The following is a 24,328-nucleotide window of genomic DNA, read 5'->3' as shown; positions in this document are numbered from 1 at the left end:
CAACAGTCTGTTACATTAAGTGATACTAATTCATAAAAAGGGAATGATGGATAAAATTGTTAAAAGAGAGTAATTAAATGGTACTTCAAATGGAAAAGAAGAAGAAAAGGCTAGTTATTAAGGCAATTTACCCAGCCATGAGATTTTTTTTCTAAGCAAGTGAATTGTTACCTTTGGTAAATGAATAAATCTAAGTTGCCTGCAAAGATACATTTAAAGGTAGATTCCACAAAGCTGTACAAAATATTTTATGGGGCAGTATTTTGGCAGAGAAATTCAGCAATTTGTTCTCTGATGTTTTATCCACCTGTGACATCAATGATTTTATTTCTATGGTGTCTTTCTGATGATTTATATAGGATGAATTTTTAATCATATAATGTGTCCTTTACTGACATCAACAGTGTTTTATTCAGAACACGTTCAGTGCTTCCTGTTATTGACTGAATCACTCAATGCCCTGTCTCTTAGGCAGACCAAATCTGTTACTTCTTCTCAGTTGCTGGCTTTATTTGGCTAGTCACAAGTTCTTGGGACATTCATCAAAAAGATGATTAGCATGTCCTTGTGTGCCGGCACAAAGATTACTTCTGAATAGGAGGACTTTAAGTATGTAATGTCCACACAAGATCTGGCCTTCAAAAATAGCATCATTTGGGCTTTACTCTTTCATGTTGGCATTCATAGCCTCATGTGAACTTCCGTTTGATTTCAAGTCATCCCTGGATTATTGCCATATTCCTCCACCTCTTTCTAAGCAGCTGCAAATAGAACCAATTGTACTTTACTATAGAAAGGTGACTTTATGTCCCATAATCCTTTGAATGTTGAGGGAGGAAATGGGGATTATTTCTTTATCATGTTGTTGCTGAATATATCAAGGCTAGAATGTTCCTGATTTATCATGACATTTCATTATAGCACTAAAAAAGGACATGCTTTTCCAGCCTCCATATTAGGATCGCAGGGTTTATTTATCTCAAAAAGATATTTAATCATGAAGGATACCTAATCGCCTGAGAGAAAAAATCCTGAAATTGTCTTGTAACTTCTCCAAGTTATAATGCTTCATCTCAACATTTTAAAGTTTTGTGTTTCTTTGGTAAATACATATAATTTTTTTTCCAAGGCTGGGATATCAAATATTTAAGTCTCCTTCCTCTAAAGTTCAGGACCTTTCCATTCTGAAGATGAAGTTCAATACACCAAGAAGTATTCTGCCATGGACAGTTATTCCTTAAAGAAATGTTTCACGGCTAGAGGATTTCAGGTTACTGTGGGTGGAATTTAGCTCACCTAAGTGTACAATTCATCTTGTTATCCTGGGATCCATTTATAGTCAATGGAGAGAAAGAAGCACTTTCAGAAGACTATTTACTTGACTTAATTGTAATGTTGATTTCAGTCAGAGATGAGACATATTTACCTGACTACACTGGCTCCAGGTCCTCACTGATTATAAAGGGGTCTCAGATGACAAGTTCAGATGCAGATGTCTACATTTAATTTAGTAAATTCCACCCCATATGACAATATGAATCAGCAGGTCTGGAGAAGATGAGCTCTGGCTCTGTGATGTGTCTGTTTCCTGCTGCTCTGTCAAGATTTCTTTATAGGATTGCTCCTGCTGGGCACAAACTTGCCAGAAGTCTTATAGAACTGGGAGAAGTGCCATGCATATTGATACTAAGTAATCTTTTCCGTTTCATTAATTCAGACCCTCAAAACCACTACTGGTTCCAATATCCAGGAGCTACGGAGCTCCCCAAATTCCCAGGACATCACCCAAACTCACCAGCTCCACCCAAACCCTCAAGATTTCAAAGAGAGGAATCCATCACTCTCTAATAAAAAAAAAAGGCAACGTTATATCAATAAAATGACAAAGCTAAATGGGAAAAAAACCCAAGAAGTCAGCAAGCAGGATACAGGGAATTTGAAGCATGGGGCCACTCAGTGTACATTATAAATACATGTGTTTTTGGTATTCATGTTCATACAAATGACATAATCCTATTAATTGAAAATAAATGTCCTTGTGTACACATCAAGAAACAAGTGAGCCGCACTTTGGCCAATGTCAACTGAATAATACCAAGGCTTACTATTTAATTAGCATGTATCTTCATGTCAGCTACTTAAATTGTTGCATTTTTTCTTGGGTCTATGTGCTAACAGGAAAAGAAATGGCATTTGTGACAGATCGCAAATGCCCTCCAGTGAACTCAATGTACAGATCTGCCAAGTCAGCAGGTGCCATTCTCATTCCATTTTCTACTTTTCAGTGGGAAAACACACACATATTTCCTCCTAAAATAAGACAGTAACATTATGGATAATTTTACGTTTTTTTTTTTCCTTTTCTTTTTTTTTTTTTTCTTCCCAAAGCCTCTTGGAATCCCATCTTACTTTACAGTGCACATTTCCCAAGTTTTACAATGATTTTTATAACAACAAAATCCTCTCTCATCTTTACTAAGACTGTCATACCTAGTACGTACTACTGCTTTCCTACCACTTGACAAACATGTATTTTTACAAGCCGTAAACTCCACATAAATCAGTGACATGCACTATGGAACTGGTGCAATGAACTGCATGCAGTATCAGGTAGGAAAGTTGTTTCTGTTACCTCTTTTTGCCCTACTGGAGGTGGTGGCTCAGCCTTCAACTGCTTATCCACGTGCAACTCACTTAACTCTTCACAAATCTCAGAATTCTGACTCCGGACGCCTGGGCTTTGGCATCGTTGCCCCCTCAGCTGTAGCTGTTTTTCCTGCTGGAAATAATCCTAGATGGGTTTATTTTCTTTTTCTTTGATAGCATGCATATTTCTTAAGGAGAACTTCCCAGCTAGAAGAGAAAATAGCCTGGACTACTCTTGTGAGGGGACAACATCTTAAGGAAAATGGCAAAAAAAAGAAGATAACAAAAGATTATGCTGTAACTTTTGAGCTGTAGAAACTGGGTATGTCAAGATATCTGACAGTAGAAAATGGAAATACAAACAGGTCAACATTTTTTCTGAGCTGTTGTTGCTGACGTGGGAAGAAATCTGCTTGAAATCTCCATTTTGAGTATGGTTTTGAGAGACAATCTTCCTCCAGTAACATGTGGTGCACAGAAAAGTGCTTCCAGTTCAGTCAAATAACTGAGGGGTGTAGTCTGAAGTCATGCAATCAGGCAGTGATACTGAGTGTTACAACTGGAGAAAGGCACAAGTGTAATACCTAATGCTTTGTTATGTGTCTGCTTGAAACAGTGTGGGAAGAACAACTGCACCCAGAGGAGACAAGATACACATTTAAGAGGAGGATAATGCAAAGTTCGCTGAAAGAGATAAAAGGCATCTAAAAGCAGATGTGAAAAAACTGCAAGCAAGCACATAAATGTATGTGCCTCCTATTCAGAAAAACACCACTTTGTACCCACCAATGCCAATGGGACTTAAACACAGGTTGAAAGGAGACCATGTCCTAAGTACTTCCCTAAAGAGGAATGGACTCTGCGATCAGAGCAATAATTTTCTTTCTGCAAACACATCTGAGTAGACCCAGTGCTCGCTAGTATGAGTGATGCCATTAAATCCAGCCACTTCTTCCTGGGGTGAGGATTATTGCCACTGAGCTCTCTAGAAGTGCTCCCAGGACTAACGGCAGAGGAGAGCATGTTTGCAGGGTTGGTGTCTACACTGGGAGGCCCAAGTTCTCTGCTGGTGCAAATCAATGCGGTTTTATTGATTCACCTAAGACAGGGATTTCTCTGAAAACACTATAGCTCATCACAGCACTACCATCGTTCATGCCGTTACTAACGCTGCCACTGAAATATTAATAAAGCTCTAGCCGGTTTCAAAGGGTTGTGCTGAATTGCTTACAGAAGGACTTCCATGCTGAGAAAAAAATTACAAGCATAGCAGCATTTCAACAGTAATTATTTAAACCTACTTATCTTTCATTTGTCCACCTTTCTTTTTTTTTGCCTTGGCTTGACTGACATTCGACATTATTCATGTATTAAATGAGTTTCCCTTCCCCAGGGAGCCACAGCCTACCTGCCTCAGTTCTAAAGCCACATCACCACAGGAAGTCCCTCAAGAGGTACCAGGAGCAGAAAAACACTTTATTCCAAATATAACTATCTGCAAGAACAGATGACACAAAGGAAGCAGTTGGTTAAGCAAATTGCTCTCTGTATAAATACTTTTGGACTGTCAGGTTTGTACCAGCCCTTTCAAATGTTGTTCTGTGTTTCTAGCAAATTAATATAAAATCAAATTACTTGTTTCCTGCTTCAGAGGGCACATGGTCTAAAATATATTCTAACTTTAATAAATGAAATTATGCATGTCCAAGCCCCAACCCTCTGCATAAGAATGTACTACAGACAGTTTCTAGGCACAGTTTAGCACTGATCTTCTCAGGATACAGACTGCTTCATAATCACTGAGCTACAGTTCTGTCCCTGTCAAAAAAGCAACACTCTTTAAGGCGCATCTTTGGAAATAGTGTAGTATTCAGGGGAAAAGCTAACATGGAAGGCAGAGTATGCACAAGGCACTCAGCCATAAAAAGCCTTTTTATTTTAATGCAATGTGCATACAACTTAGTAGCAAGTAATCTTAATGGCATGGTATTGGTTATAGCACTAAAACAACAGAAACAATTGTTTCATGTTAAAAGTGCAATGCAAACTGAGGTGACGTTTCAAGTTCATTTATGCAAAAAGGCTGTGCACTCAAATTCATTAGAAACTGTGTAGTGTATGAGAACAGACTGTAACTCAGTTGATCTGACAAATATTCAAGTTGTTATGCAAATTATTGCACTAAGCTAGAGTCAAACGCCAAACTTACACCGATTCTCTATCTACTACCCTCTCTGTGTGCTACCAAGGCTTAGCAACACTTTCCTCCTAGAGACTAAGCTCCAGGACATACGGACCCAGCTGCTTCCCAGAAATCATACAAAGTATCTGATGAGTTAACATTTAGTAAAACTGAAGAAATATATCCTGGCGAATCATCCAATGGAGACAAAATGAGCGTGTGCTCAAGACAATTATTTGGTTCATTACCACATGTTTTCAGATTTGTCCTGAAATTTGTAAGCTGGGAAGAAAATCTCTAAGAGAAACAGACTCTTCCAAAGAAGCTGGCTGTATAGACTGATCCCAAAAGGACTCTCAGGGAATCAAATAAGTTTTTGCAAGCAACTGATGCCAGTCCTGGTAAGCCGCCCGCATGGGTTGCGATAGTCTCATTTTCAGCACACAGCACCTGAAGACCAGCACAGACCTGTCTGGGGAAAGGTGCCTTTGGTTTATGTTGTTTAACTTTGGACTGTTCGCCTTTGTTCTGATTCCAGATGATTTATTCCTCTGGCAGCAACGGCAGCAGGTTTATCTCCTGTAAAGCTCCCCACCGTGGGTGGTTTATATAATTTGTTTTTAATTTTTGTATCAAGTGCCATGTTGCCAAGGCAATACACATTATGTTAATATTTATTGATTCAGTTGTTTTCATAATTTATAAAGTAAAACCATTTGGCAGCACAAAAACTTTGTGCATACAAACAGAGAGTTGGGAGCCTAGTACAGACCTCAGCTCCTTTATAGCATAAACCAAAAGTCTGCACAACTCTACTCTGCCCTGGGCCCTAAAAAGAGGTGATCTGCCAATACCATACTGATAATCAGCACTTGGAGGAGGATGGACTCAGTGTTGTACCCTTGCATGCTGCAAGCCAGTTATAGCACTGAAAACCAGCAACCAGATTGAAAATAGAGCATAATCTGGGTGACATCTCAAGTGTGTTTGTGCACAGACCCACATACTTGTTTGCTGACACAAATAAATACAAAGGCTCCACACTGCATTCTGCCTCTGAAAAGCACAGATCGGCTAATTGTTTCAGGCTCAAATGGGGATTAGTGCGAATGCCGCTCCTTTGGAAAGAGGACTTGCTGTTGGCAAAACAAGACAAATACCTGTCATCAGCATGGATTCACTTTATTCCTTCCCAATGGAAATATATTTTTTTCCATCCTGTGCAAACAAATTTAGAAAGGATCTTAGGACTTGCCTTTCAGATGGTGATCAGTTCAAATGGGTTCTTCTGATGCTTCACGCAGTCCCTAGATCATGACCCTGGCTTGTAACATTTGTTCTCTGATTCCCTGCCCATGACTGTTGTGGGAAAGAAGATGTGAAAAGCCTTTGATAGCAGAAAACTTCCTGTCCCAAGCAGGTGCGGAAGCAAGATTTGGGAACTGGCTCTGGAGCTCTCTCCCTTGCAACTGTTACTGCAGAGCCAACAAGGAAGGATGAAAGATGCCCCAGGAAAAAGTCAATTTAAGTTATTTTATGAGGTGGGCAGAGTATCCCCAGTGTCTCACCCATTTGGTGATACAGTGCAAAGGCAATATGCCCTTTACTCAGCCAGTGTAGTAGAAGTTGAGTTCCCAGTGCAATGAGAAACTTCAATCCTACGTATCTTCTATAATACTCCTCACCAGACTCATGCATCCCTCTGTCTTTCTGAAGATCAGTTTTGAGACACTAAATGAGGTTTCAGGGATGTTCAAGGTCTGCAGTCACTCTCCAGGATTAATTTTGTCAGGATATTTCCAGGTGTAGACTCATAATGGTGGAAGTTTGTCTTGATCTCCCCCTATACAAGTCTGCATACACTTGGCAACACAGGTGGGACCATGCTTTACCACAGGATACTGCCCATCAGAGGAAGCAGCAGCAGCAGCCAAGGATGCTGGCAACAGAAATATCTCTGCTTTAGCCATTAATAGCTGACTGATGCTATGAAACTGAGCCTCCTCAAGAAATGCAGCTCAATAGGTGATAAAATATTTTAACCTGCAAAGCTTCCTGCAGCCAGATTTCAGATACTACAATAGGAGTTTGAGAAGCTGTTCATGTATAGTAAATCCAGTTCAGCAGAGTGTCACACATAGTTACGAGGGCTGTTTACTCTGTAAAGTAATTGTTGATGTTTGTGTTCTTCCTTGCAGACAGCTATGGATTTCATAAAATTACTCTGCCTGGTAGCAATTGGCATCCTTTCTCAGCAACAGTTTGAGTCTAGTAACTGGCACCCTTCCTCTGCAAAGAAGCCAAGAAGCAAATGATCATGAAAACTCAACTGTTTATATCCTACCTCCACACAAGTGGAGAAGCAAGCAGATTGTAAAGCTGCTGAAATACGGCAAGCTTGCATTAGTGCCTTGGTCGATCCTGTTTTGTGCGTAAAGTAAACAGGAGACTACAGTCTGCAGAGCTGTCGGGCTGACAACTCTCAGATATGCTGAATTCAGCCTTTCTGAAAAGCCTTGACAAATCTGAGCTAAAATGGGAGAGAAATAAATAACCACTAATCAAAGAAACAAATCCTGTGTTCTTACTACCAGAACAGTTCATTTATGATCTTGGTTTTCCTCTTTCGCAAATAAATGTAAATCCTTGTAGCACCAATAAAATCAGTGGATTTATCTTTCTGCACATTTAGCATGAGAACAAAGATCACCAAATGTATCAGGAAAATTCCCTTGCTTCCTCAATATGAGAACGGGAAGATTAAGCTCACTTAACTCTGCTAGGATAAAAGAGGGCTGGTGTGCAGCTGTCTATTTTAATTGTGCACATTTAAGAATCTCTCAAACCCACTTTGAAGAATTGCTTCTGTAAAGCAGAGTTGCCACGACTCAGTTTAATGAGAAAACAGAGGAAAACCTGGAGCAATACCACACCACAGTGATAGGATTATAGCTAAGACACAGAGAGGACTCGTGCTATGCTACGTTTCTTTGCAAGTGAATTTTGTTAGCAGACTACAGCGTTTGCAATAATGATGTAAAGCATCCGAAGTCCCACCCTAAAGCTGCAACACATGAACATACTTTAAGACCTGCACATTCCTCAGAGAGGTTATGAAAACAGGAAAGTCTAAACCTGATTATTTGGGATTCGTCATCCCCACTCTCTACCTTATGTCACCTGGCACTTCAGCAGAAACAAACAGACATCAGGCTAACCTAGCAGAGTGATTATTGTTCAGTTTTGAAGCCCTTATCTACCCCTTCCATTCTTTTCTCCTGCCATTCATCTATCCGAAAGCCAGAAACAATCTGGTGCAAGGGGAGTACTAAAACATCAGAATTAGAATGTGCTGACCGTATTTGCCCTGTGAATCCATCTGGAGCTTTTTTCTTACTCTTGATAACCCAGTCTTTATAGGGACCCTGTTTATTAAAATCCAAACCACTAACACATACATGCAGAAGAACAACATGGGCAAAGAGGCTGAACACAATAGTCTTTGAGTTCAGAAACAGCATAAGCCTGTTGCCCAGCTCCTGGGCAGGTGAAATTATCCTACCAACTTGGATGTTCACGGGACCCAAGGGAGTTTTCAACTGGTCTGTCATCCGTCAGAGTTAAGGCCACCGAAGTTTGAAGTTACATCTATGTACCTGAACACAGAATTTGTCCTCCTGGGGGCCGTAAGAAATACATTTTTCCCCCTGAAAGCCACTTTCTTTTTGGAAGAAAGCTGCAGTAGCTGTTCTAAATAATAATGCACTTGTGAGTACTCAACTGGATAAAAATACCGGCCCTTACAATTCGGAATGGCTAAGGCTAAGACAAACCAGAAACGCAGCTGCTCAGCAGATTCTGTTAACAGCAAAAGCTCCCCCTGAACCAGCTTGCCCTGGTATTTCCAATCCTGTTGAATAAAGGTGAACTAAAACGTCACCAGACAAACACCATTACAGCCACTACCTGCTGGTCTCTGAACAAGTACTGGATGCTTTGCCAAACATCATCCCTCAAGGAGGGAAACAGAAGTTTAGCAGTGCTCCTTCTTGGATTAATCCAGAGCATTTTAAGCATTTGAACTCTGGCCCCAGAGGGACAAGGCACGTTATTTCTAATGGCTTCTGTCTTGCTGGCCTAATATCTTTTCCCACATTGGGCAACACACTGCCCATAATAAAAGACAGATTCATTATTCTAAGGGTTGACTCTTAAAATTAGTCTAAGTGGTACAACTTGGCAAAAAGATGGACTGCCAAAGTTAATTTAGCCTGTTATCAATTCAATAAGCTTAAATAGGCATTGAAAGCATTTCATAAGTGTTCATTGTTCAGAGTTCAAGCTAATACCTTCTGCTAAATTGCATTTTGAAGTTTAATCACAATCTATTTTATGTTTCTTTTGGTAATTGGGATGTCTCCACAGCATAATATGAAGAACTCAACTTAATGGTCTCCTCTTATGGAATTTTACATTTTGGAAGTTTGCCTCAAAGTGCGGTGAGAGTGCCTGAAATAACCCAGAACCTTTCACCCAAATAAGGCAGTAATATTTTGATTGTTAAGGAAGTGTTACATTATTACAGGCAATAGCAACAAAATAACCATTATTTCAGATTTTGGACCATATTTTGGATTGTAACTAATGAGAGTAATTTCAAGCCTCCAACACACACGCAAGTATCTCACTTGGCACAGGAGCTATGGGGGAACCGGCTGCTGTTCATTTTGTCCAAAATGTTAAATGTCAGCATTTTCTTTACCAAAGGGAGAAACAGTGAGAAATGCTCATTTCTGGGCTGCATTTTCCTCCAGGGAGGGATATGGATACTGGGAAATGGCATCCAGTAAGCTGCGACTGATGTGTAGTCCACGGTCTTGGCACTTGTCCAAATGCATGTTGTCAAGTCCACTACGCCTGATACTGGTTCTTTCAATGCCAGGCTCCCCCCCCCCCCCACACACACTTTCTCTCCTCCATCATCTCCTGTGTTTCCTGCACCTTAGGCATTACGCTGTGGACAAATATATTTCCCTGCCGCCACATACTGAATAAGCATCCTAAAACCTTTGTTCTCAGTGTGACTACTCTAATCACATCAGCAGAGATCTGACATAGAACTACCTTCTTCTGCCCCAGCGTACTGAAACAAAATAAACACAAATGTCTTTCTATATGTGGAATCTGAGATGAGGACATAGGTGCTTTAAGTCTATTGCTGTGATTTACAGTCCTTTTTCTTTTTCTAATGGCCTTGCTGCTATTCTTCCAAAGACAATTAATACAGAAATGTTCTTATTATACTGCTAAAAATAACTAGCAAATAATTGAGTTCTATGCAGTTTTCAAGAAATGCAAAACAAAACATACAGCTTAAAAAGGAAAAAATCCAGGCAAACTATGTGTGTAATACTAATGAAAAAACTCTGCTATCTTACTTAATGATCAGAAAAATATTGGCCCAAATAAAGCTGACAAGAAGAATGCTGTAAGATTTATTGTGTGCTGCATGCACGTATACACGTGGGCTCACTGTCCTGCCAGTAAGTACTGGAGAGTCATTAACAGAATTCAAAGGTATTTCATCCATTTGCTCTAAAAGCGAACATGTCCCACAGACTGGAACTAAAACCAGACAAAATATAAATTTATATATTTAAATATAAAAATTTTATATTTATAACATAAAAGACTCTTTGAAAGGGTATTCCAGTTCCTGACAATAAAGTATATTTCCTGCAGTAAAAGCCTGAATTAACGTACCCTGTCAAATAAACACACGACTTCATGGCACCCCTGATTTATAGGTGTTAGAATTATTAGGAGAGTAAGACATTGCCACAAACAATTTTATATCAAAACCTTTATGCACTGGCACTTTTATGGCAATTTTCAATAATTTCAGCTACACTTATGTCAACCTGGAGTAATTCTATTGACTTTTACAGAGTCACTTCAGGTTTAGGAGCAGGTCTGTAATGCACAGAAATTGTACAGTAAAATTTCCACTATATATGAAGGAAACAGATGTGTGTCCAGATGCAGATGGTGAACTCTCTGTTACCTGAGACATTTCATTCCTTTTTTTCATCCTACAAATGACGTATCATAGCTAAAATAAACTTAGAGGCTCTGCGCACAAATTAGCACTTGATGTCTTTGACTCAGTGTTATGAGAAAGGTCAACCATGATGATCCTTATTGTCCTTTCTGACCTCAAAATTATGAATCTCTTATTGGTAGAAACATGCAAAAAAAGCCATCAGAAACAGTTTCACCTTCTCAAATGAAATAAAATGAGTCAGTAATTCCGAAATAAATACAGGGAAGAAGAGAATAAAAGCCTGGGGGGTTGATCTGGTTCAGGGCAATATAGAAACTGTTCCATCGAATAGAGACTGTGGTGGCAGCCAGCCCTACCAATTACATGTACAGAGGCAATTACTCATCTGAAGTCTGGAAACCTGTTTTTCCTGGGAGACACTGGTAAAGCCAAAGAGGGGAGAACTGCCAATCAAGAAAAAATACGAGTATGACTGAGAAAGCAAGGTGTGCTCTGGAGCAATGTATACTCATTCTGTGTGCAAAATCTAGGCAATATACATCCCTTGGGTCCTGTGTGCAGACCCCGACTTCGTGAAAATCACAGCAGGGGTCTTACTTTACCTTGGAAGGGTCTAGGAAAATCACACTGAAAAGTGCAGCTGTGCAGGTAGAAAACCCTGAGAGGCAATGAAAGACACTATCCCCTTCCCGCAGGCAATATTCCCTGCCAGGTCAGGGAAAGTTGAGCTCTACCAAGCACAGCAACAACTCGCTGCTATTGAAGGATTTCCACAGTCAGGGGTGAGCCTCAGGCTACTTTGAAGTCTCAGGATGGCACAAATTGGCTATGGTGGGAACTGGGACCTGGTTGTTGTGCGTGGAAAGGCAGCAATCCCACAGTGTGCGTGCCTGGTTTCGAGGAAGGGGTAAGAAGCTGCAAAGCACTCCGTCCTGGCAGCAGGCAGCCAGCACTTTCCGTATGACCCAATTAGCCACTCCGTCGGAACAAATCAATAATGGCATTTTCTAAAGACAAGCAGGCAAGTGCTGCTGGCTCGGCACTGCGCTACATGTGAAAATACAAAGGTGTTATCTCTGTGGAAAGCATCCTTGCCTGACTTTCCCACTGCAGAAGGGGAAAATGTGAGATGTGTCCAAAAGCCACTACCTACCACAGCATGGATTTTCTTCTCGGTGGCATGCTTTAGACAGATCAAGTTGAGGGCAGTAGTTTAAGTAAGGCAACACATGTAGTAATTCAATTTAAGAAAGGGAAGAAGGCATTAAAAAACCCTGTTGGGCTGACTCAACCAACAAGGAAGTGGTAGAGCCATTTTCTTAGACTATACTAATAGAATTTACTAACTGCAGAAACTTGTCAATGCAGAAAAGGATCCAGATAGCTCCCCAAAAGATCTGGACATCACTGAGGTTATGGGCAATTGAAACAAAACAGAGTTCAACACCATACTTTGGGGACTGATCCAGGACACCCAGCATTACTCATCTGGAACCTCCTTTTAGACTATTAATCCCAGGATTCCTCTGAGCCATGATATGGTGTCACTGTGATAAAGGTGCACACCATTCTGGGCTACAGCTGTGGGCACCCTGAAGATTAAGTAAGCAATACTAAAGTAGGAATTTTGAAGATTTACGTTTTGGACTTAGATATCTGATGCAAATAGAACAAACCCCTCTGATGTCTGAAACTTTCAAATGTAGCTAAATTGCAGGTAAGTTCTGGTAGAGTCCACTGTGTTCGGTGGACAGGACTGTGCACACTGAACTGTCCCATCACCTTACTGTCCCCACAGTCTGATTCTTAATCCTTCAGGGGACTGAAAGTTGATGTCACACATAAAAATATGGCCTTTAGAAGCAACTACAAGGCACTCTACAGAGGTTCAGCAAAATAATTTCCACATTCTAATCATCTAAGGAGCCAAAACAAGAACTAAAAAGACCCTTGGGAAGATGCAGCCAGCATGTTTCTGGGGCTGCTGCTGGGCTTTTGCAAGCTGTTTTCCTCCTAGGACAGCCCAGGTTTAAATTGCACATCTTGAAGCTAGGGGAAAAATGGAAGACAGTTATTCTTGTTCTCATTATGAGGTTAAACATATAATCAAATTATGAAGAAATCTTGTGGACTGACAGGGAGAGACTTCCCCGACACTATGAGCAGGGCAAGCAGACAGGTTAGATAAAGACAGAAGCTAAAATGTTGCAGTGACCGGCATCAGTACGTGTATCACACAGTAATGTCAAATGAATTCAGTTCAAGGCAGTCCTTTCTCAGACTCACTCCTTTTCTGCCAGCTTCTCGCACCTGTGCTGACTTTTATTGTTCAGCTTTTCTTTTTGATCCTTTCACCATATGTGTGGGATACAGGCATGTGTTTCCTGGCTCTCCAAGCTGGCAGAGCATCTCACTTGCATCTCAGCAATCAGAGGAGATTCAGAAGCTATCAGGTGGGCTCACTCCTTTGAAACCCTCTCAGTGACAGTACCACAAATTGGTAGCTTTCAGGAAGACGGCTGCTGCCAGTGTAAGCTCTGATAATAGAAATGGCAGCTGAAATTTAAACTTAGACATTTCTATTACTCAGAGGAAAATGTGCAGTCACAGAAGGGTTTCTCATCATCTGAAATTTCAAACTGCTGTGTGTAACATTGTGGAGCCCATTTCTCATAGCCACAATGGCTTTCTTTAGAGCAGTTTTATGCTTTTCCGGGCAGAGCTCAGTATTGGTACAGGAACTGAAAGCTGAGCTGATCACCACCCTAAAATACCCCATTGAGATCAACAACTTTATGGTTCTGCCTGAGACCAGCCTCTCTGTCACGATGGATGAGTCCAGACTGATGGGACTACACAATGAACAGAATATGGTCCAGGATTTTCAATTCACAGAGAAAGTGTAAAAGACATGTAAGGACTGTGTAGGTTTACCTAGCCATGTACTTGAGGGGCATACATACATATACTCCTCTTTTATGCATCTCTCTTCACCTCCTCTTCCATGCTATCACACCAAAATCTACATGCAAGAGGAGGAAGGCACATTCTGGCAACATTGACAAAGGGATGCTGAATTCCAGGTCAGCCAGCAACTCTGAAAGGAAGCAGGGTATGCTGTCTTCTCCTGAGAAGTAAATATACATATACATTCTCTTTGTACATACTAAAATATTTAAATATGTAAAAATATGGATTATAATTAGGGGAAAGTTAGAATAGATTTGAATGTTTAGCATACCCTTGGTAGTTCTTGCTTCGTTTCTGTATGATGCCCTCCACACAAAAAGATATTTCACTTTAATTGTGCCCTTCCAGTGCAATCATGTAAATTTTGCTCTGGTTCATGTTGCTCTCTCTTAGTGAGCTCTGTCGTGGTTATCATGGCCATCCTGGAGGGAAGGAGGAAAGGACGGCCATGGAGCTGGGGCTCGCAGGATTAAAGTTTCTGGGAATGAGTGGGGAATTTTATTCCCCAAAGTCCCACAGAGCTGCCCTTGACACAAAAGCTATTATGCTGTAATGCACACAGCTGTATATCCAGGGAACTGGGATTTCATACTGACCTCCAAGTGCAATAATTTCTTTTGCAGTAACCTACATGTTGATCAAGAGAGGTTTTTTTTATGTGTCTGAAGACCACATGTCTTTGGAATGGGCACCATTAAAAATGACAGATCTTTGAATTGCTTGGGATCCATCTTCTCATGGTTCTGCTCCTTACAGAGATGTTTACAGCTGTACAACTCTACTAGGTTTTTGCAGGAAAGCAAATGCAAAGCTCATCACACAATTATAATTTCTGCTGTTGAGCTTCTTCCTATTTTTGTTCGTTTATTATGTCAGTGTATTTCAAGTCTTTGAGTTGGAGCCCCCCTTGCATGCACACATTTTCCTCTCTAGAAATATAACACATTTTTTTGCTGCACATATGAACTTGCTTCTTGTTTGGACTCTTTCACCAATAAACCCTCAGCCCTGAAGACAAAGGTTCAAAACCACTGATCAGGACTATGCACAGGAGAACAGCAGTGACCTGCAGCAGCTGCTTGTCAAACCCTGGAAAACACTAGCAACAAAGCTAATTAATACATTTCTCAACTCTATGCCTTCTGTTTAATGCACACACTAGTAGTAAACTGCATTATTTCACTGCAATCCATATATCTTGTGGTAATGTGACAATGTTATTCTAATGTTTATTGAAAATTTTATTAAAAGGTACAGTGTCAAAAGAGTATTTTGGTTTGCTTCTCCTACTGGGTTTTATTTCCTCCTAGTTTGTTTCGCTCTAAATCCTCCATGTTTTATTACAGATGATAATGTTTCTATACTACTGAAACAATTGGAAGTTTTCTTAATATTTTCAAATCAACTTTCATTTATAATGTTCCGTTTCACTAAAATGTCTATTCCTCTACATCAGTGCTTTCCCTAATGACTCTCACTAAAGGTCTAATTCTGTATTTAATTGCTGTATAGTATAAAATGGATGGCTATCTGTTCTGTGTACCGGCACCTACATGGACACATTGTGCAGCAAATAGAAATCCACATTTCTATACTTTTAAGCTACAGTAAGATACAAAAATCCCAAACCCTCAATGCTCTATGCTACAGTTTAGCTTGGAACTGTGAACACTGCTATTTATCTTGAGGAAGGTAGAACACAGCGATGCAACATACACGTGTGCATATACGCACACTTCCAGTCCTCATGGATAATTACATTCAAAGTTTCAACAAACCTTTGCACTTTGAAGGAAAAAAATCTGAGAGTTTTAAAGATTGTGACTCTGTCAGCTGCAGCAGAAAGCTGTGAATATCTTTAAAGGCCAACAAGAAAAAAACACCCCCAAACCAACAAACTAACCCAAAACTCCAGAATGAAACATATATACACTTAAACGCTTCTATACTAGTCAGTATTTGCAGATCGGCTGATACTAAGAAACCATCTACTATATTCATATTTCACTTTTCAAGTGTACTTTGCTTGTAGGTTTAACTAATACAGCACTGGGAATAGAGAAGGACTTCAAAGGAAAAAGTAGCTATTATCGATGCCACCTACACTCATCCACAAGTCATTTCAATAAAAGCATTCCTTAAAAATAATACACAAAAGTCCCTAAAAGTATTTATCAGAAATGTCAGACTTCTTTTTTCGTTACCTAGATGTCTATTGGGATAATGGGGCTTTATGATAAATTTTTCCGAACCCATTCCATTCAGCCCCCCAGAGGGATGATCAGTGTATAAGATTTGGTGGTGAGCAGATGTACTAACACTGAAAATATTTCTGCCATGGAGCAGAAGAAATTAATTTTTAGCAGCTAATGTGTGCCTGCCTCCTGACACAGAGTCCTTCCTCGGGGCAGCCCTTCTCTAAAGACAGTTTTGCTTCAGATCTTTCTTCCCAGGAACCAGGAGATCAGGGATCCCTCCTGACAGCTGGATCTGAAACAGGACCTTTGATCCACCACATGCTGACACTGCAGGTCTCAGTCAGCATCAGAGGATGCTGGATCAAGGCTGAAGGGTCTGGAAAATATTAACTAGGTATGGTGTGTGGAGCCAAGAGATAAGTCTGATAGAAAGGTGAGAGAGGGAGAAGGAGAGAAAGAGAAGTGTTCCCTTGAAGGTTTTTCTTCTCAGTTTTACACCAGCACTTTGAGTCACACACAGTTTTTCAGCCTTTACTACTGGGTGCTCTAGGGAGCACAAAAACCTGCTATGTTACACCAATGAACAAGCAAATAACTATTTTTCTTGTGTGAATATATACGAAGTCATATTAACTTCAGACTCTCTGAACTTTTAAGAGAACTACCTGGCCCTCGATTCTTGCTGCACAAATCAAGCCAAGCCATTACTCAGTTTTGCACACTAAGAAAATTCCATGTTGTAGTCAGTGGACCTAAAATTTGTTCTGTAACATTCCCATGATATAGCTGAAACAAACAAACAAAAAAAAAAAAGAAAAAAAAAAGGAAAAAAAAAGCATTCTCCTGTGTTAGAAAGGGTTGAATTGCTTTGGTTAGAAGAACTAATCTAAACAAGCAAAAAGCATACAAAGCAAGGGCTTGTCTCTTGCTGGAGACTGGATTTTGCTCTTGGATATGCATCTGTAACTTCTTCTGAAGTTAACAACATATCAAAGGCAGGATTAGGCCATAGGCCATTTGCATCACAAGCCATGGATCCAGATCAAGGGTCAGAACAAGGGTCATCTTAGTAAACTGCAATTAGGAAACATTTTAGTTGTCTACCTGCTCCATTTCCGTAAAGGTGCTCTGCTCCTCGTCTTCCTCCTCAATGTCCGACTCTCCCAGAGCAATAGGAACACAAATGGACAGGTCAGGATTGGTCATAAAATCATCATTGTCTGTAATTCCTAGATGCTTCTCCCCATTTTTATTCATTCCATCCTCAGCGTGGTTCTCTTTGTGATTCTCCATGTCTTTGCCAAGCTCAGCAGTTGTGTGACTGTTGACACAATTGTTAAGGGCACCTGTATTCTGGGCAGCAAGCATCATCATTGCCTTCTTTTCAGCTGTTGTCTTGGGGTGCCGGAGGACATTGCAGCAAAAATCCCGTGTCGTGTGTTTCACATACTGAAGACCCCTGTTGATCCGAGCAAAAGCAAGCTGCAGGTTGTTCAACTCCCCATCCTCATCTGGTGCCGAGAGGTTGTCAGCACTGAAAGAGCTTAGCAGCAAGGCAAGAAACAGGTTGAGCACCTGAAACAAATAAAGTTAAAAGGAAATCAATGACCCTTAAATGTGAAGGTTTAATGTTTGTTCCTGGAAGCAGGACAGTCTGAGTCTCATCTCATCTGTGCCACTGTAATAGCACCAACATTTGTGGAACAACCTCTAATTATAGGTGGTGTTTCAGTAATAAAAGGAGGTCTGCAGACATTTCCAAACACATTAATTTCATGTGCAGAAGTATAGCATGGATAATAACACATTCTGACATTCCCTTCCCTCCTCCAGGACCCCAAAACACAGACAAGATAAAGCTCAGAAACAGAATATAGGATACAATTTTAATTGAAAGCTACATAGTGTAAATACTCTTTTAAGTGGTGGTCTTGTTCCTGTAACTTCAGAACTATCTACATTTGCTGGTAGTGCGCAGTAAGATTAGACACAACTATACATTTGGGTGACATATTTGATGATTTAAATCTCTTTTTACCTTCTTCCCCCCTGACTACCTGCCAATTATACCCAATAAATAAACCCAGCTTCTTCTAGAAGGCCATTTCCAGTAATACAACCTGCAGACTGATCACCAGTTGCTGTGTAGAGGACGTTACACCTGCTCGTGGTCTGAGAAGGAATGAATTACATCTTTTATCCAGATTGACAAGGGCAAAAAGCTCTAACTGAACATAGATGCCTGGGATGACAGGGATGGGGCAAAGGTGACTCAAACCACTATCAGCTAAAATATATTTACCCCACATACACTAGGACCATATTCCCTGGTATCAATTCATCTGCTGCCTGTACAATCTGGGTGGATGTCAGTTCTGTGGCACTACAAGGGAGAGATCAGTGCAACAGCACTTCTGCCATTCCAGGAATAAAATGGACTTTCTGAAGATATTTTCTCTGTGGTGTCTTAACATCTTCTTACTAGAAACACTTGCAAGTCCCCTGTCTTTTGTCTTACTGATAGTATTTTAAATCCATAAAATCTGATAGACAAAAATAAACGGTATAAACATTACTTATACTTAACTGGGCCTTACCAAACAGCCATCAGCTTTTGCTATCATCCTGCATGCCGCTCCCACTTATTTAAAATACTCAGAATATATGACCTGGAATTTTGAAAATCTGGTCTTAATCACTCTGGTGACACTGCATTTAAAGGGTCCTGTCAGTACTCTTTTGTAAAGTACTCTCTGCAATTACTGTGATTATAAATGAAAGCAGTTGGTAGCACAGCAGATGCCCATGTCTATTATGAACTACTGAATAACCTATTGCTGCACTGAGCACTACCCTGATCTAAGTAAAGCGAGATTAAAGCTAATTGTTTCTTAGCTGGTCCATCATACTGGAATGTCACTGACAGCTTGTGTGGGTCTCCTCTTAATCACTGCAGCAGTCTGGTATGAGTCAATATTTCATTCCATATCCCACTTGGAAGTATTGCAAGAGATGCTGTATGATAGGTAGTTGAAAACCAGAGTACTGGATATAATGCCAAGCAGGTGGGAGCCCATTAGTGAAGGAGTCACTGTCAGAATCACTTTAGCTATTTTCAACTATGTTTGAGATAACCACGTTGTTATAAGCATCCTGAAAATAAGCACATATATAGAGAATAGACGCTGCCCAGATCACCAGTGCCAACAGAGTTTGGAACAAACCGCAGCATATGTGTCCTTCCCAGTGACATCCCTAAGGACATGGGAAGGGGCTGGAGGAAGCAACGGGATAAAGAAATACAGAATAAAAAATCTTCTGAACTTTATCTGTTCAGTTCTGTTACATCAACATAGGTGTCCACTGTCTAAGGTTATCAGACATCTGTATCAGACTTACAGAAGATGTGTGTCCTCCTGCTTTAGGGCATGACAGGGTGCTTTAGCAGGCAACAGACTGGCAGCATTTAGGGAACTGAATTACTCTTCAAGGATGTCAGCTGCCTCCAGACTCAGACATCAAACCTTAAGGATCTAACAGGGCATCCATTTCAGTCAGAAGAAATTTGTCATGCAGGCAACAGAGCCTGACCAAATACAGGTGACCATGTTAGGGTTGCATGCATCTGCCCGTATGTAGTCATCTAGTGCCGACTGACCCTAGCATGCCCAAGTCATCCTGGGGCAACTGGCCAATAGAACACACTACTATGGGAGATTTCGAACTAGATGAACTGTGAAGGTCCCTTCCAACCCAAACCATTCTATGATTCTATGATATGTGTTTAGATGAAGACGAGGATGGATAACTTACAGCATCTCCAGTGGTGCTAGCCAAAACTGAGTCAAGCCCTAGATCTCTGCAGACTCTAGTGGTAGCTCAGACATCTTTTCCATATATGAACACCTTCATGTTTCACACAAATTTTGTCATCTGAAGCTGAATTTCACCCTATACTTCATTAATACTGCTGTTCACATAATACCTTGTTTGAAATGCCTCGTTTTACTTTTCTGTATTTATTTTGGATGTCAAACTACAGTTACATAAGTTTATCCAGATACACCTACAGGTGTATATAAGAGGTGGTAACATTCTTAGTGTTGTTATTTACCATGGATTATTAAGGCAGTGTTGTTTGCTTCTCAGAAATGCATCTGACATTTTGCACAGAGAGCTATTTGCACTTCATGCTTTTAGCCAAAAATAAATTTCAAATATCACTCCTTCCTTCCTTTATGAGCAGGTAACCTCAGAGTTGCATTGCTGGGTGCTCAAATACAGTGAATTGATGTGTAAGTACGTTATGTTTACTTATTCCCCCCCTTTCACAACACACTGCCTTTTCCAGCAAAATATACTCTCAACCCATGACACACCGCATTTCCCTTAAAAGGTTACTAATAATATCCGGTCTTCCCGGTTGCTAACAAAATTCTTTCAGTTTAAGTAAAAGAAAACTAAAGACTAATTCAGTTTTTAAAAGCAATGGCATATTTGTATATCCATATAGATCCCCTCAAAGAGAAATCTCCTTTCCAGTGACACTGAGCAGCAAGACTGTTGAGAGCAGGTCATTTTTTTGGTCTTTGAGGTTAGGTATCAAATGACAGATGCACTCAGGGAACCCCAACTCATGTAGCATGATGAAGTTAGTTAGGCATTTACCCTAATGACAGTATAGCACACTTTCATAGGCTTTCTCACTTTCCATGTCTTTCCAAAGAAGTGACTCTGTGCCATTATAAGGCACAAACGATAGATTAATCCAGCCTAATGTCAGGTACCTCTCTGCAGTGCTTAAACTGGAGGAGTTTTCCTATGATGTCTGTAGACAATGGAGACAGTCTGGCATCCCAGGAAATGCTGAAGAACTGAACCATCTCTGGTGGTGCCTTTTGAACCCTGAGCTAGCTTCAGTTTGGTGTTCCATAGCTAGATTAAAGTTAGGGCACTTACCAATTCAAGCCAAATAACTAACATGGAATCACAGAATATCTCAAGTTGGAAGGAACCCATAAGGATCATCGAGTCCAAGTCACTGCTCCTAGAAGGAAAACCTAAAACTAAATCATACAACTAAAAGGACCATCTACAACTTGTCAAACCCAGCCTGGTGTCCAGAAAATTATTCTCTGTGTCTGTCTCACACTCCATGCTCCAGACAGTGGTGGCCAAACTTCATAACCAGTTAGCCTTCACCAGCTCAGAAAAGAGCTCCAGCTGTTTCAGCCCCATCACTGCTGTCACTCGGCTGCATAGAAAAGGCCAGAAAGCCCAGCACCATGAGCTACCTGCCAGGAACTTTAACTACTCAGTTAATACTTTTTTGTGTGTGTGTGTGGATAAACCAGAACCCATATATCTCAACCTTTTCAAACCCACTTCTCTGGAAGTGCCTGCTAGACACAGACCAGCATGAAGCTCTTCAGGCACTCTGACCAGTGGAAGAAACTGATTTTCTTCCTTCCTGTTTGTTTCTGATGGCAGAGGACATCTCCACTGTTACTTGGGTAGCACAGATAGGAAAGGTACAGTTTTCTCTTTGGAGACCTTGAGGACTTCTAGCAAGCCTAGTACAATAGGTGCCAAGGATTTTAGTTTGTTTACGGTAGCAAAATGCATGAAGCTGCAAAGAAAAACTGCTCATAAAGGAAATGTCACTGCTTCAAGGAAGCATGAGATTAAGACAGAGACCTGTAGTAATAGGTCATCTAGCCCATCTCTTTGCTACTAAATGATTATTCCTTTCGTTGGAAGTGTGTTTTACAATCCTTTGTACATTTTCATCCCAGGGCAAAGTTTACTAACAGAGAGTACTCCTGCAAAAAGCAATTTACATGATCAGTTATTTTCTATATTATCTTTTTTATTATTTCAGCTATTTGTGCTTGGATAAGAGGCTTATATCTTCCCAGCCCAGTTTCTCTTTATCCTGTAATCAATCTCATAATCCCATTCTCGTGGTATCTTAGTTTCTTGCTGTCAAATATGCTACCACAAGTATTTCAAGAGGTCCCAGTTGCCAGAGGCAGGTGGAAGAAAATACAGGTCGGATCAGAACTGATCTTGGTGTTTCTTGCCCAAGATCAGCTAGGAAAACACACAGAAATGGCGATATGGATTTCCTGCCTTGCAGCCACGGAACTTTGCAAGTGGACTGTGTTTGATCCTACAAGGCAAGCTAGCAATTGTGGATGAGAGGTTTGTAGGGCACTGTAGTACCAGCTTGTTGCAACAGGATCTTTTTCTCATCAACTCCATGTAAATCTATTTGGTGAAGTAATTGGTTTGTCTGTTTAAATATAAGAAAATGTAATGAAAACAATGCACCAAATTCAGCCTATTTCCCATGTAAAATCCTTAAGCTACTTTATGGTGGTGACAAGAGCGGATGTTCTCCACGGGAAACTAAAAATGGAAGCAATATGGTAGGAATAATCATTGCATATACAAATACACAACTGGCTATAACTTCACTGATTTCATGTGAATGATTTCCACTTTTCCTAAGAAAGAAGAGAACAAGGCCTGATTTCCTCCCTAGCCTCACAGCTACCACATGCATTTCCCCCAGCTGTGCAGAACAGGGGTCGCAGAAAGTGTGCTTGAAAAACAGAACCATGGGCATGGCTGGCAGTCATGCTTCTTTTAGAGGATCATCTAGGGTTCTCGTTTTAGACAGGCTAAATAGAATCATAGACTCATAGAACTGTTAGAGTTGGAAAGGACCTTAAGAACATCTGGTTCCAACCCCCCCTGCCATGAGCAGGTACACCTCACACTAAACCATGCCAACCAAGGCTCTGTCCAAGCTGGACTTGAACACCGCAAGGGATGAAGCATTCACAACTTCACTAAGCAACCCATTCCAGTGCCTCACCACCCTAACAGTAAAGAACTTTACAGTAATGAACCCTTACAGTAAAGATCCAATCCATATACCCAGAGGAGTTTAAGCCTAATGCGTCTCATCCTAAAATTGACAGCTGCATGGAAGAAATTAAAAGGAGGAGTAAAAATGCCTTTTCCCTCCATTAACTGTGAAGAACAGTTAAGGTGGTGGATACAGATGTAGCTATTCTCATGCTAGACTCTAGAAACCAGGTGAGATGAATGTGTCCTCCATCCCATTAGTCTTTTCGTGGTATTTACAATCAGGCTAGGAGTTTTGCTCACTGCTCTCTACTTTGGGTATTGACACCACATTCCCTTGCAGTTTCAGTTGTCTCTTGTGCAGTCTTTAAGCAGTACAAGGCAGAGAAGAGATGCTGGATGGCAGTTGTGCTCACCCATATTTGATGGTGTGTGCATGGGAGAGGGAAATGGTCCCTCTTTTTCTCACTTCAGAGTTTAAAGGGGTATGCATAATGAATGGGGCAGATTTCTTGGTGCTGTTTTCGTCACTTTACACAGGAGTAAATCTGAGTAATGGAAGGGTAGAATAAGCCCATTAATTACACTTAACAGCACCTTTGTGTCTCATAAGATTTATTTATTTTTCTTTTGATGCCATTTTAAGCTGCCATTCATCCCTCCCTGCTTTCAGTGGAGCTATAAAGTTGCACTAGCACCAGGGGATGCCAGACTTGGCATGGACCTGGCATCCTGTTGAGAAGGGGAGGCAGGCGAAGGGCTCCACATCAACATTGCTCTTGCTGCCAGTCTGACATGATGGAACATGAAAATGCCTCTTCAGAGAGAAATGCTGAACTGGGAGGGGAGGATGGTGCTTCCCCAGCTCCCATCTCACAAGGACCAGCCTCTATTGTCTTGTCTCTCCTCATCCCCAGCCTCTGCAGGACCCTGTAACCATGCAGAGTGAAGGACCTGCGTCTTTGTCACTCTGAAACACAGATCTGAGGCAACCTATGACACTACTTCTCACAACCTGATGGATTCCCCATGCTGCCAGGTCTTTTTCATTTGTTATCCACTACACAGGTATAAATGCTCACATTAAGCATACCACACCAAAGTGCTGGTCAAACACAACTGAATTGAATTTAATTTTTTTTTGCTGATAACTTTCAGTATTCTTTTGAAAGTAAGAATTATCAGAAGATGACTGTCTGGAAACCAAGGGCTTCCTGATCTGAAAATCTTATTCTCCATGTAGTACATGAGAAAGAAGGGTGGGATGGTGAGTGGAGGCAAATAAATTATTTCCACTCCTAAAGCCACAGCACAAAAACAAACATGTACCTGCAGGTTTTCAATAAGATATCAAAACAACACATTCACCAGCATAGTAAGAATTCCATCAGA

The 24,328-nt window shown here is 40.7% G+C and overlaps 1 protein-coding gene across 4 annotated transcripts in view; it reads right to left on the bottom strand.

Moving 5' to 3' along the window:
* Positions 1-24,328, bottom strand: part of LOC133209774 (sodium channel protein type 5 subunit alpha-like) — a 212,753-nt gene that overhangs the window by 55,051 nt on the left and 133,374 nt on the right. For 2 of the 4 annotated variants that reach the window (XM_061348581.1, XM_061348599.1), the window contains 2 exons: positions 17,165-17,635; positions 2,633-2,791 (listed from right to left, as the gene is read on the bottom strand). In XM_061348581.1, coding sequence (XP_061204565.1) covers positions 2,633-2,791; positions 17,165-17,635 — 630 coding nt within the window. The remainder of the gene's footprint in view (positions 1-2,632; positions 2,792-17,164; positions 17,636-24,328) is intronic. The other 2 variants (XM_061348584.1, XM_061348592.1) reach the window with 2 other exon arrangements.

This window comes from Neopsephotus bourkii, unplaced genomic scaffold (assembly GCF_033783945.1).
Source record: "Neopsephotus bourkii isolate Nb327-2 ecotype Australia unplaced genomic scaffold, CSIRO-AGI_Nbou_v1 NB_53, whole genome shotgun sequence".
In the NCBI taxonomy this organism is placed as follows: Eukaryota; Metazoa; Chordata; class Aves; order Psittaciformes; family Psittacidae; genus Neopsephotus; species Neopsephotus bourkii.
The sequence above is the reverse complement of the archived record's forward strand: the minus strand, read 5'-3'. Positions and strand labels throughout refer to the sequence as shown.